Source organism: Colobus angolensis, unplaced genomic scaffold (assembly GCF_000951035.1).
Source record: "Colobus angolensis palliatus isolate OR3802 unplaced genomic scaffold, Cang.pa_1.0 Scaffold123, whole genome shotgun sequence".
NCBI lineage: Eukaryota > Metazoa > Chordata > Mammalia > Primates > Cercopithecidae > Colobus > Colobus angolensis.
The window spans coordinates 10,669,627-10,682,853 of record NW_012113475.1 but is presented as its reverse complement, the minus strand read 5'-3'; the positions used below and the strand labels follow the sequence as shown (position 1 = coordinate 10,682,853).

Below are 13,227 nucleotides of genomic sequence, written 5' to 3'. Positions count from 1 at the left end.
TGGCCAGTTTTGTGTTTTTCGTCGAAACGGGGTTTCTCCATGTTGGTCAGGCTGGTCTTGAACTCCCAACCTTAGGTAATTTGCCTACCTCAGCCTCCCAAAGTGCTGGGATTACAGGTGTGAGCCACCCACGCCCAGCGCTGCCGTGTTTTTCTTAAATAATTGTGCTTGCTTATTTTGTCATAGCACTTAGCACACTGTAGTTATCTCTGCCTCATCTCTATGAATTCCGTTGAGTGATGAGTTTCAGTGTGTCTTGGGTCCCTAGGTATACCAGAGAATCTGTTATGTAGTAGACATAAAATACATATTTTTTAAATGAAAGAAATGGAGAACTCTCATTATTTGCCACTGTAATAACAACTAGCATTTTACTTTTTTTTCCTAAATTTTTGTGGTAAACATAAAATTTACTGTGTTAACTATTTGTAAGTGTACAGTTCAATTAATGTTAAGTACTTTCTGCAACCAATTATTGTACAACTAATCTCCAGAACTCTTGTTCATCTTCCAAAACTCTGTAAACTCTGTAACCCTAAACTCCCTTCTCCTTGACTAGTGGCAATCACCATTCTTTTTGTTTCTATGAATTTGACTTCTTATCCCTCATAAAAGTGGACTCATATAGTATTTGTCTTTTTTTGGAGGGGGCTGGCTTATTCACTTAATGTCCTTAGCTTCCCCTCATGTTTTATCAAGTGTTAGAATTTCCTTCATCAGGGCTTTTTAGTATTCCGTGGTGTGTATATATATACATTTTTCATTCATCTGTTGATGAACAGTTGGGTTGCTTCTACCTTTTGACTGTTGTGAATAATGTTGCTTTTAACATGGGGATGCAGCTACCATTTTTTGACATTGACTTTTTATTTTTAGATGGGCACTCTGGTTTTTTAAAAATGATAAAAGCAAAACTTGGCAAGCAAACCTGCGGCTGATCTCTAAGTTTGATACTGTTGAAGACTTTTGGGCGTAAGTAACCATTTGTTTTAGGATGTTTGTTTTTTTATTAGTTGTGTAGTTTATTTTTAAGCCGAATTCACAAAATGAAGTGTGAGGTAAACAGTTAATGAATGTTCATCTATTTTTTATCTCCTCACAAAAGTTTGAATTGGTGATTATGCTTTATTAGTTTTACAAAGCTTCAATCTTGTCATTCCTTAGCCCTGATTATTCTCTTTCTTGTCCTGAGATATCCTTAGCTCAAGAATCCTTTATTGCTCTTAGAACTTTTGACAACTAGTTGGAACTTGTTCCTCTCTTGGTTGCCAAGATAAATTTGCCTCATAACTGGGTATTCCAGTGCATTGTTGGGTTCTCATTTCTGCAAACTGTTTTCAGTGCAACATCTGGAATTTCCTGTACCAGATTTTAAGATATCAAAGGTTGAAGTGTTCAGAATTCAGAGTTTGTCAAGGGAATGCCAGTATCTATCATGATACTTTATTCATTTCATTATACTTTGATCAACCTCAAGAAGAATAGTTGAAATATTTTTGAAATTTTGTTTCTGTTTAAGCAGAGTTAAGAATTGGGATCATCAACTTTTGCATGACCTCAAAACAGAATTTAAGGCTGGGCTCAGTGACTCATGCCTGTAATACTAATACTTTGTGATGCTGAGGCAGGAAGATCACTTGTGGCCAGGAGTTCAAGACCAGCCTGGTCAACATGAGTCCCTGTTTCTCTATAAAATAAATAAAATTAAAAATTGTAAAGTCTATTTCAAGAAGTTTTGATTATTGATTCTCTTAAAAGCAAAGTTAATCCAGTGTATTCAAATTTACTTGGAGAATGAGTAGGGAGGTACTATATGAGACCCTGAAAGGCAAAACTCTTTAATAAGTGCTTTAAATTACCTAGCAGTTATTTAAATATTCTAACTTGTACATCTTTTTTTAGTATCATATACATGCTGAATTAGTGATGCTACTCTTATGTTTTAATGTAACCCCCTCAAGATATTCTGCTCATACAAAGGAATAGATTGTGGTATAAAATTTATACATATATACATACATCTTCAACAGCAGAAACATTTTTCTGTGTATTTCCAGTGCTTGACTTCTAATAGGTATTTTGTATTCATTTGTGTTGCTGAAAAAAGCAAAGCATACAGTTAAAACTATAAACTTTGAGAGTATTTGAGAATATTCATTTGAGAGTAAACTTTGAGAGTATTTATTTTTTATTAAAAGCATTACACTTTTTTTTTTTTTTTTTTTTGAGACGGAGTCTCGCTCTATCGCCCAGGCTGGAGTGCAGTGGCCGGATCTCAGCTCACTGCAAGCCCCGCCTCCCGGGTTTACGCCATTCTCCTGCCTCAGCCTCCCGAGTAGCTGGGACTATAGGTGCCCGCCACCTCGCCCAGCTAGTTTTTTGTATTTTTTAGTAGAGACGGGGTTTCACCGTGTTAGCCAGGATGATCTCGATCTCCTGACCTCGTGATCCGCCCATCTCGGCCTCCCAAAGTGCTGGAATTACAGGCTTGAGCCACGGCGCCCGGCCTAAAAGCATTACACTTAATAGTAACTACATTTAAGGCCTAATAATTTATATGTGTCTAGTTGTCTAGTTAAACTAGGGTTATTCTTTGCCCGTCATCAAAACATCAAGTAGTTTTTCTTCTCTAATTGTGTTTATTCAGGACTCTTAAATAACTCTTCTGCACCAAAAAGGCTCTTCATTCTCCTACAGAAGAAAAGGAAGCCTTGAGCCATGTTCCCCAATCAGATTTGCGTTTATCTAGTTTGTTTGGCTTTTACTAGTTTACACAATTGTACCAATTAGAACAGTGCCTCCACACTTCAGTTATGTGTAGTCAGTGTCATTGCATAGTAGATTTTTATACCATAATTTAGAGATATGAAGGATTTTTCAATTTTCTGTGAATGTGTGGGCCACTTCCTAATTTCTGGTTTTTCTAGCAAATTTATTGCAAATAACCATTGAGTCCCTTTGTATTTATCCAGACTGCATAGTCTTAGGATTCTGTTTAGGTGTGCCATTATAAATTCTCATTATGGACTTACTTGAGAGACCTTTGAGCACCACGGAAGAGAAAGGAGGCAGCAAAAAGAAAAATGTTTTATTGAAGGTCATTCCCACAATATCCATTTATTTTATGAAATTAGTAGTGCTAATTTTACAGTCACTTAGTATCCAGGCTTTTTTTGTTGCCTAGGGGAGGCTGTCATAGATGATGTAGTTGGGAGTTACCATGAGGTAGTGATTCACAAACCTTATGTGATCTTAGGTTGTCTCACCTAAACTATTATTTGTGTGTTATACTATGGAGTTTCATTTAAAGAATGCCAACTTCTGTCTTAAATCTTTTTTTTTTTTTGGAGATGGAGTCTAGCTCTGTCACCAGGCTGGAGTGCAATGGGGTGATCTCGGCTCACTGCAACCTCCATCTCGCGGGTTCAAGCGATTTTTCTGCCTCAGCCTCCCAAGTAGCTGGGATTATAGGCGCATGCCATCACACCCGGTTAATTTTTGTATTTTTAGTAGAGACGGGGTTTCCTCATGTTGGTCAGGCTGGTCTCGAACTCCTGACCCCATGATCCGCCTGCCTCAGCCTCCCAAAGTGCTGGGATTACAGGTGTGAGCCACTGCGCCCGGCCCTTAAATCTTTACCTGAAATATTCCTAGATGGGGTTAATATGGCACCAGGAGAACCAGACTAAGGATAATAGAATCATCCATGGTCTGTAGACAGAGCTAAGTTCATTATTTCTGCCATCTAATATTGGAGACAGGCAAAAGATTCTTAAGAGTTGCCAATTTTTTAATCAATTTTGCTGTGAAAGACTACAGGAGATCAAATGATCTAAGCCTCCTACCTTCAGGCAAGCAACTAAGTCATTGCAAATGTTATTCTGTTATTTTGATATTTGGGAAATAGTTTAGAAATACAGACTGCAGGGTTCTGTCTCATATTTAGGTGATTATAATCCCAAGAGGTAGGGCTTAGAACTATATTTATTTATTTATTTTTCTAAAATCATTTTTTAAATGATTATTATGTTGACTAACCAGTGACAATTTGTGGTGTTTGGGAACCATTGATCTGTTTTACTCTTGGATACCCTCGAGGATAATAATCTTAACTGTTTCAGTCATGCAATCCTGATGGTCAGGAAGTTCATCTTTTCTGTTATTATTATTTTTTTTATGTTTGTGAAAAAACTGTTGATTAACTTCAGAAATTACTTCATCTACTTAAAGCTACTTCATCTACTTATACCTCTCTTCTCAGTTTCTTATATATATACATATGTATGCACTGAGTTAACTAACATATAAAATATATTTTTGTCAGAGCAGTCACTAGAAATTTTTTGAAAATTATACCTGTCATCTAAAGTTGATTATTTAACTGCTTTTAAGATCTGTTTTGTCCATTTTAGAAATGGACTCCTTAGAAACAAGTAAACATGAACTTTTATCTGTTTATTTTCATCATATGTTCTAAATGTATATATATGGAAGCACCTGAACTCTATATTACATATTCTGTGTTTTTAATTGTTACTTTCTTTTACCTAGTCTGTACAACCATATCCAGTTGTCTAGTAATTTAATGCCTGGCTGTGACTACTCACTTTTTAAGGTATGCTTAATTGGTGATTTTATATATTTATTATAGGACTGGGCCATTTGGTATTCATTAAGAAATCTTGCCATGAACTTAGGAATACTTGATAGTGTGAAGAACAGGCTGATAATTTAATTGGCTGTAGTATGCTTTAGTATCAATATATCTTACTCTATTTGTTTATAAAAATTGAGAGAGAGTTACTCTGTGGGCACATACTGAGACTGATTTTGATGAGAGCTTTGATTTTCCAGTCTATTCCTTTATATATTTGAGCAGACTAAGTTTATCAAGCATTCTTAACCTTAGGAGCATGGGTCCTTGGAATGCTTATTATTGGGCTTTGTCAGGTGGTAGGGGGACGGGACATTCATTAACTGAAACTGCATAGTTTTTGCATGTATTTTCTAGGTATAGAAATGTACAGAGCTTCTAAAATATGTTTACTACTCAGAAAGTTTAAGAACCTTCAAATTAAGTGAAACTCAAGATTTGATAGCTAATAAGTGTCAAAGTCAGGACTCTAATTCTGCAATGTCATGCCTCTGGCTTTAAGTCTTATGCACTTTTTAAAAACTGCATCAATGGCAGTTTTATGGGCAATAAAGTAAGAAGTTGACAGTGTTGTTACTTACTGTTTTTAATGATTATCTCTCAAAGTCAAGGTAACAATATTGTGTAATACTGTTGTCTTCTAACCCTGTAGGATGGTATTGAGCCTATGTGGGAAGATGAGAAGAACAAACGGGGAGGACGATGGCTAATTACATTGAACAAACAGCAGAGACGAAGTGACCTTGATCGCTTTTGGCTAGAGACAGTAAGGTTTTAAAAGTATAAAGCAGTTTTAGAGGTAGTTTGGGAATACTGAAACTTAAGATATGTTATGTTTTACATTTGTTACTTAATTTAAGAGAAGGATGCCCAACACTAGAAAATCAGGGTCAGTAATTGTTTTTGTTCTGTCATGTGACTCCTGTTTATAGTACAGTGAAACATCCTACCACATTATAAGTCAGATATTTTAAGCGATTGGCAGTGTGACTCTCACCACAATAAGCTCACTGTGATCATTTCATTAACCTCAAAATTATAGAATCTTACATTTTATATGATTGAGGTTTTTGTAACCCTCTTACAGCATTGCTATATGTATACTAAACTTTTAAATATTTATATTTTTAGAGTAAGGGTCTTGCTCTGTTGCCCAGGCCGGAGTGCGGATATTTATTTATATGGCTCACTTCAGCCTCACCCTCTGGGTTCAAGTGATCCTCCCACTTCAGCCTCTTAAGTAGCTGGAACTACAGTTGCATGCCACAATGCCCAGCTAATTTTCTAAATTTTTTCCTAGAGATGGGATCTTGCTGTGTTGCCTAGGTTGGTCTCAAACTCCTGACCTCAAGTGATCCTCCCATTCAGCCTCCCAAAGTGCTGGAATTACAGGTGTGAGTCACTGTGCCTGTCCCACTAAACTTTTTAGATCAGTAAAGCAAACAATAAAATTGCTGCGTACTACCATTCAACCTACATGTTGTGCTATTAACTTGAACTTTTGGCTTTACAATACAAATTAAATAATGAGATAATAGGCATTTTCTGTCGACAGAGGTTCCAAACCCTAAGCTTATAGGAGTGGGGTTTGTAGTCTCTTTTGTATCCCTAGCACTTGAAACCGTGCTTGGTTTATAGTTAGCACTTGTTGAGTTAATCTCTTTAAATATTTGAATAAGTGACTATTTTGTTTTTTTAGAGACAGGGTCTTGCTGTGTTGCCCAGGCTAGAGTGCAGTGGGGCCATCATAGCTCACTGTAGCCTCCTGGGTTCAAGCAATCATCCTGCCTTAGCCTCTCAAGTAGCTGGGACTACAGGTGCATGCCAGCACACCCAGCTAGTGAATGAATGACTTTTTAAGAAGAAAATTCTGTTTTTGAGGGCGAAGATCATCAGCAAATATGATTTTGGAATTCCACATTAAAAAGTCAGGATATTTCCATTTTAAGGTTAAAAAAAAATATTCTGGAGATGGATGGTAGTAGTGATGGTTGTACAACAATGTTGAATGTATTTAACGCCACTGAACTGTACACTTAAAAGTGGTTAAAATGGTAAATTTTATGTTATTTGTGTTTTACCACAATTAAGAAACCCGTTAGGGCTGGGCTCACACCTGAAATCTCAACACCTCAGGAGGCCAAGGCAGGCATTTCACTTAAACTCAGGAGTTCAAGACCAACTTGGACAACATGGCAAAACCCTGTCTCTACAAAAAATACAAAAATTTACTGGGTATGGTGACATGTCCCTGTGTGTATGCCCAGCTATTCAGGAGGCTGAGGTGGGAGGATCATTGGAGTCCAGGAGGTTGAGGCTGCAGTGAGCTGTGATGGTCCCACTGCACTCCAGCCAGGGTAACAGAGCAAGACCCTGTCTCAAAAAACAACAACAAAAATCCAAACCATTAACAAATACTCATAAAAAATAAGAACAAGAAGAAATTAATCTAACTATGAATAGCTATTTTTGTTATTCTATTAATATTTGTTTGCTCATAAATATAAGCAGCAACAGAGCAAATGAATATTAATAAAATCAGCTTTTATATCTGCCACAATATTAACTGCCAAATTTGCTGAAAAAGGTGAAAACAGCTGTTAATGATTTGATAGTAAATAAATGAATGAGTATTTAAGAGTCAGGACAGATCTATGTATGCAAATAAAATTTACACGTTTAAAAAATTAACTCGATTTAAAAACTGTCTTTAGTTATCTACGCAAATATAGAAGAGAAATTTGCAGTGTAATAAGCTTGTTTATAATCTATTAAATGTAATTTGGGATTTTCTTTTAAGCTGCTGTGCCTTATTGGAGAATCTTTTGATGACTACAGTGATGATGTATGTGGCGCTGTTGTTAATGTTAGAGCTAAAGGTGATAAGATAGCAATATGGACTACTGAATGTGAAAACAGAGAAGCTGTTACACATATAGGGTAAGTTTTGCTCTTTGCCTACTTATTTCACAATATTAGGATGGCTAAAACCAGAAGTTACTTTATTTGTAGCTTTAGAAATAAATAATTTGTTTGTAGATCCTGTTTTCCTTGTATTGTTTTCGTGAACACTTTTATAATTTTGAACAGCTCAATTGGTGTGCAACGTCTTGTTCATATATATCTAATCTATATCTATATCTATCTATGTCTATATAGATAAATAGATATAGATGTTTTGGAGGGTTTTTTCACAGCTATTTATATATTTAGAGACAGAGTCTCACTCTGTTGTCCGGGCTGTAGTACAGTGGCATGATCTAGGCTCACTGCAGCCGCTGCCTCCCGGGTTCAAGTGATTCTCATGTCTCAGCCTCCCAAGTAGCTGGGAATACAGGCGCATGCCACCATGCTCAGGTAATTTTTGTATTTTTAGTAGAGACCAGGTTTCGCCATGTTGGCCAGGCTGGTCTTTAACTCTTGGCCTCAAGTGATCCATCCACCTTGGCCTCCCAAAGTGCTGGCATTACAGGCATGGGCCATTGCGCCTGGTCTTATTCATGTTTTTTATTTCTGTAAAATTACTTTTTCTTAGCAGTGAAATATATAACCACTAGAACATTCTGCTTTGGCATGTAGCATTTTTTATTCATTCACAAATGAGAATGTATTTTTCCTACTTTGAAAGTGCTGTTTGTAAAAAGTACTACTTTGAAAAGAGCTAATGTACGCTCATAATAAATAATTCAGTGATTATTGGCAAATAGTGTATGTGCATTTAAAGCATGTGTGTTTACTACATATCATTTTCATTAAAATTTAACATACCTTGGCTTTTGTTTGATGTTTAAAACCCACATGTAGGGTTTTATTAAACCTTTTTTTTGTAATTTTATTCTTTGCAAAAATGGCTTTTTTTTTTTTGAGGCAGGGTCTCACTGTGTTATTCAGGCAAGAGTGCAGTGGTGCAATCACTGCTCAGTGCAGCCTCAACCTCCTGGGCTCAGGTGATCCTCCCACCTCTTCCACCCAATTAGCTGGAACTCAGGTGTGTACGACCACACCTGGCTATTCTCTTGTATTTTTTTGTAGAGAAGAGGTTTTGCCATGTTGCCAAGACTGGTTGTGAACTCCTGGACTTGATCAAGCCAACTCAGCCTTTCAAATGCTGAGATTACAGGCATGAGCCACCATGCTAAACCAGCCGGCATTTTTTTTCTAACTAGGATTTCTTTTTACCTCAATTATATTAGTAATATTTAACACCGGGCGTGGTGGCTCATACCTGTAATCCCAGCACTTTGGGAGGCCGAGGCAGGCAGATCACGAGATGGGGAGATCAAGACCATCCTGGCTAACATGGTGAAACCCCATCTCTACTGAAAATACAAAAAAAAAACATTAGCTGGGCATGGTGGCGGGTGCCTGTAGTCCTAGCTACTCGGGAGGCTGAGGCAGGAGAATGGTGTGAACCCAGGAGGCGGAGCTTGCAGTGAGCCAAGATTGGGCCACTGCATTCCAGCCTGGGAGACAGAGTGAGACTCTGTCTCACCAAAAAAAAAAAAAAAAAAAAAAATTGACTTAACAATTTTATGTTAAAATTAAGTGCTGGTCAGTCAGTGGTCACAAAATGTTTGGTTTGTCCCTTTGTGATTTTTCAAATATTATTAATTTTTCTTTTTAAAATTAATTTTTGAGACAGAGTCACACTCCGTTGCCCAGGCCGGGGTGCAGTATCGTGATCTCGGCTCACTGCAACCTCCACCTCTTGGGTTCAAGTGACTCTCTTGCCTCAGCCTCCTGAATAGCTGGGACCAGAGGCCTGAGCCACTACAGTATTTTTTGTAGAGACAGATTTCGCCATGTTGACCAGACTGGTGTCAAACTCCTGTGCTCAAGTGATCCACCTGCCTCAGCCTCCCAAAGTGCTGGGATTTCAGGTGTCATCCACTGCTCTCAGCCATGTAAATTTCTCTGTGAACATAATTTATTTCTGGATCAAAAGGTATAGGGATTTTCTACATTTCATGCTATATGGGGTTCCATAAGAGAAAGGAGTTGATTTGTCATCATATTTTAATGTTTCTGCCAGCATCAAAACCTAATTTTGGAGGATGTACTTTTTTTTTTAAACAGGAGTTAGATTAATTAAGAATTTTTTTCCTATGGAAGTTTTTTATTTTTGTCACTATTAAATGTTTTTGAGTCTATATTAAGACTTCAGATTTTCAAACAAAGATTTTCTTTTTTTAACCCTTCCAATTTGCATGACTCAATGGTCGTGCCTTTTGGTATTTTTAATAATTAAGTATAATTGAAAGGAATGCATTGCATTATAATGCAAATTTGATAATTATCACTTTAGTTACCATAAAATTACTTTTTAATGCCTTATTTTAGGGGGAAGGTAGTAAATCTCCTGGAAGGTATAAAAAAAAAACTATCCTAGTATCGTGTTGGAGGATTTAACTCCATTAATATGTTTATTCCTTTATTTTTATTTGATTTTGCTTATTTTTCAATTTTTACTATTTTTTCTTAGAGATTCAGATTTTTAAGGTGACCTATGAAGTTTCTGTGATCTTTCTCTGAAACCTTGTCAGCTTTATCTCATATTCACTTTACTTATGAGCCATAGTCACACAGCCTGATTTTTATTTCTCAGCTTTCAGATGTGCTCATTATCTTAACATTATCCTTTTTGACTTCATGATATTTAAAGGGGAAGACTTCTCTAATTTTGTAGATGAGATTAGAATCTCCTTGTTATTACAGCCCTTGTATTTACTCTTTGGCACTCATGACAAGTGCCATTTTATTCTTGCTATAGAGTCATATCTTACTTGAAAATTAGGTTGTAAAGTTAGTATGTAAAGCAGAAATTACTTTCTCCCTTGAAGTGTTTCATTTTAATCTCCCTCAAAGTGTTTAGTTTTTGTTTGTGCAATCTTATAACAGGTATGGTAAATATAATTTGTGTAGTAATATACAATCTTTACTAGGGTTCAGACGTGAAATGTAACATTTTAGATCAAAGAATGAAAATAAACATGTTTGTTATACAGATTTGTTTAAGTATGCATGTAATACAGGTCCATCATATGTATTTGTGATTTTTTGATTGTGTTTACTAGACTATAAATACAGTGAGCTCAGGGACTTGTCCTTGCTTTGTTCACTATTGATTTAGTAATAATTATAGTATCTTAATAAATAACAGTATAATAATATAGTAATGCTCCTGTAATTTAGTAATAATAAACCCGACTGGCTCTCAAATATTTTAAAAGTAAAGAATATCGCAAAAATGAAGAGTAAATTGTGCTAAAAGGAAAAGGGTGTATAATTAATTTCCTATTGTACTCTCATCTATATTTTTTAGTACAAAGACTAGTAACCCTAAAATTTTGAATTTATTTACTTCTTATGAGTAAAAATTAATGGCTACTTTTTTCTTCTTTTTTTCTTCTAGGAGGGTATACAAGGAAAGGTTAGGACTTCCTCCAAAGATAGTGATTGGTTATCAGTCCCACGCAGACACAGCTACTAAGAGCGGCTCCACCACTAAAAATAGGTTTGTTGTTTAAGAAGACACCTTCTGAGTATTCTCATAGGAGACTGCGTCAAGCAATCGAGATTTGGGAGCTGAACCAAAGCCTCTTCAAAAAGCAGAGTGGACTGCATTTAAATTTGATTTCCATCTAAATGTTACTAAGATATAAGAGAAGTCTCATTCGCCTTTGTCTTGTACTTCTGTGTTCATTTTTTTTTTTTTTGGCTAAAGTTTCCACTATCCCAATCAAAGAATTACAGTACACATCCCCAGAATCCATAAATGTGTTCCTGGCCCACTCTGTAATACTTCAGTAGAATTACCATTAATTACATACAGATTTTACCTATCCACAATAGTCAAAAAACAACTTGGCATTACTATGCTTTACAGTAAAGAAAATTCTGTTGTTCCATTGTATGCAGGAGCATATTTTGCTGGTTTGAAAGATTATGATGCATACAGTTTTCTAGTAATTTTCTTTGTTTCTTTTTACAGCATTGTCTTTGCTGTACTCTTGCTGATGGCTGCTAGATTTTAATTTATTTGTTTCCCTACTTGATAATATTAGTGATTCTGATTTCAGTTTTTCATTTGTTTTGCTTTTGTTTTTTTCCTCATGTAACATTGGTGAAGGATTCAGGAATATGACACAAAGGTGGAATAAACATCAATTTTGTGCATTCTTTGGTAATTTTTTTTGTTTTTTGTAACTACAAAGCTTTGCTACAAATTTATGCATTTCATTCAAATCAGTGATCTATGTTTGTGTGATTTCCTAAACATAATTGTGGATTATAAAAAATGTAACATCATAATTACATTCCTAACTAGAATTAGTATGTCTGTTTTTGTATCTTTATGCTGTATTTTAACACTTTGTATTACTTAGGTTATTTTGCTTTGGTTAAAAATGGCTCAAGTAGAAAAGCAGTCCCATTCATATTAAGACAGTGTACAAAACTGTAAATAAAATGTGTACAGTGAATTGTCTTTTAGACAACTAGATTTGTCCTTTTATTTCTCCATCTTTATAGAAGGAATTTGTACTTCTTATTGCAAGGCAGTCTCTATATTATGTCTTCTTTTGTGGTGTCTTCCATGTGAACAGCATAAGTTTGGAGCACTAGTTTGATTATTATGTTTATTACAATTTTTAATAAATTGAATAGGTAGTATATATATGGAATTAAATTGATGTGGCTATCTTTGTTTTTTATAAAGTAAGGCACAGTCCTTCAGTCTTAGGTAAATAATGTACTCTCTTAATATGTTAATAGTCATGAGAATTGGGATCTGATGCATCACCATTTGATTGGTAGCAACAGTGGTTGTAAAACTTGGTTGCTGAATTGAGTTGTTTTTATGTAAGTGTCAAAATGGTAGTGTAGGGAAAGTACAGGTGGTGGGAACATAATGCATTAAGAGTTTTGTTAGTGTTGCAATCTAAATAGAATGGAATAAACAGGTATTAAGACATTTATAGTGGTAAATTGTTGTAGTATGGTATTCTGTAAACTTGAAAACTTGATCTACTCTTTGTAGGTATCATTTGAAAGCAAACTTGAAAATGTTTTGTACATAGTACATACTTGTATAGTCCTGTGAAATGAAGTATGGCTATCAGACCAAAGGATAAGCCAAACTGTAGGTAGCAGAATGGAAATTATTAGTTTGAGAGGAAAATTTGTCTTTTAATGGTGATTATGACTTAATCATTTTAAAACTGATAAACTTGACAAAAACCCTGTATGAAATAAACATGAAATTAATAGCACTGATTTCATTGTAAAATTTTAAAGCAGTTTAAAGGGTACCACAGGTTGTCACAGTACTCTCAATGCCACAAACACCTCTTGTTCAGTATTCTAGAAATACTGAATCTTCTGTGTTTATTATAATTATAATCTCAGCATACTGTATGTAATATCTGCTAGTTAAACTTGGGGAATTGGTTAAGCTGACTTACCGTCTACATTAATATGTATAGTTTTGAGTACTTCAAGAGTTGCTTAAAAGTGATGGTGTTAGTGGTATGTTGGCAATGGGTGGGACCGAAGTGGTGTATCTATTATAAATT

The 13,227-nt window shown here is 35.5% G+C and overlaps 1 protein-coding gene across 2 annotated transcripts in view; it reads left to right on the top strand.

The window, feature by feature from the left end:
* The window catches only part of EIF4E (eukaryotic translation initiation factor 4E), a 54,411-nt gene extending 41,487 nt beyond the window's left edge, over positions 1 to 12,924 (top strand). For both annotated transcript variants that reach the window (XM_011933025.1, XM_011933024.1), the window contains exons 3-7: positions 877 to 972; positions 4,552 to 4,615; positions 5,307 to 5,420; positions 7,455 to 7,594; positions 11,067 to 12,924. In XM_011933025.1, the coding sequence (XP_011788415.1) occupies positions 877 to 972; positions 4,552 to 4,615; positions 5,307 to 5,420; positions 7,455 to 7,594; positions 11,067 to 11,181 (529 nt within the window). In that variant the 3' untranslated portion in view covers positions 11,182 to 12,924. The remainder of the gene's footprint in view (positions 1 to 876; positions 973 to 4,551; positions 4,616 to 5,306; positions 5,421 to 7,454; positions 7,595 to 11,066) is intronic.
* Positions 12,925 to 13,227: the final 303 nt, after the last annotated feature.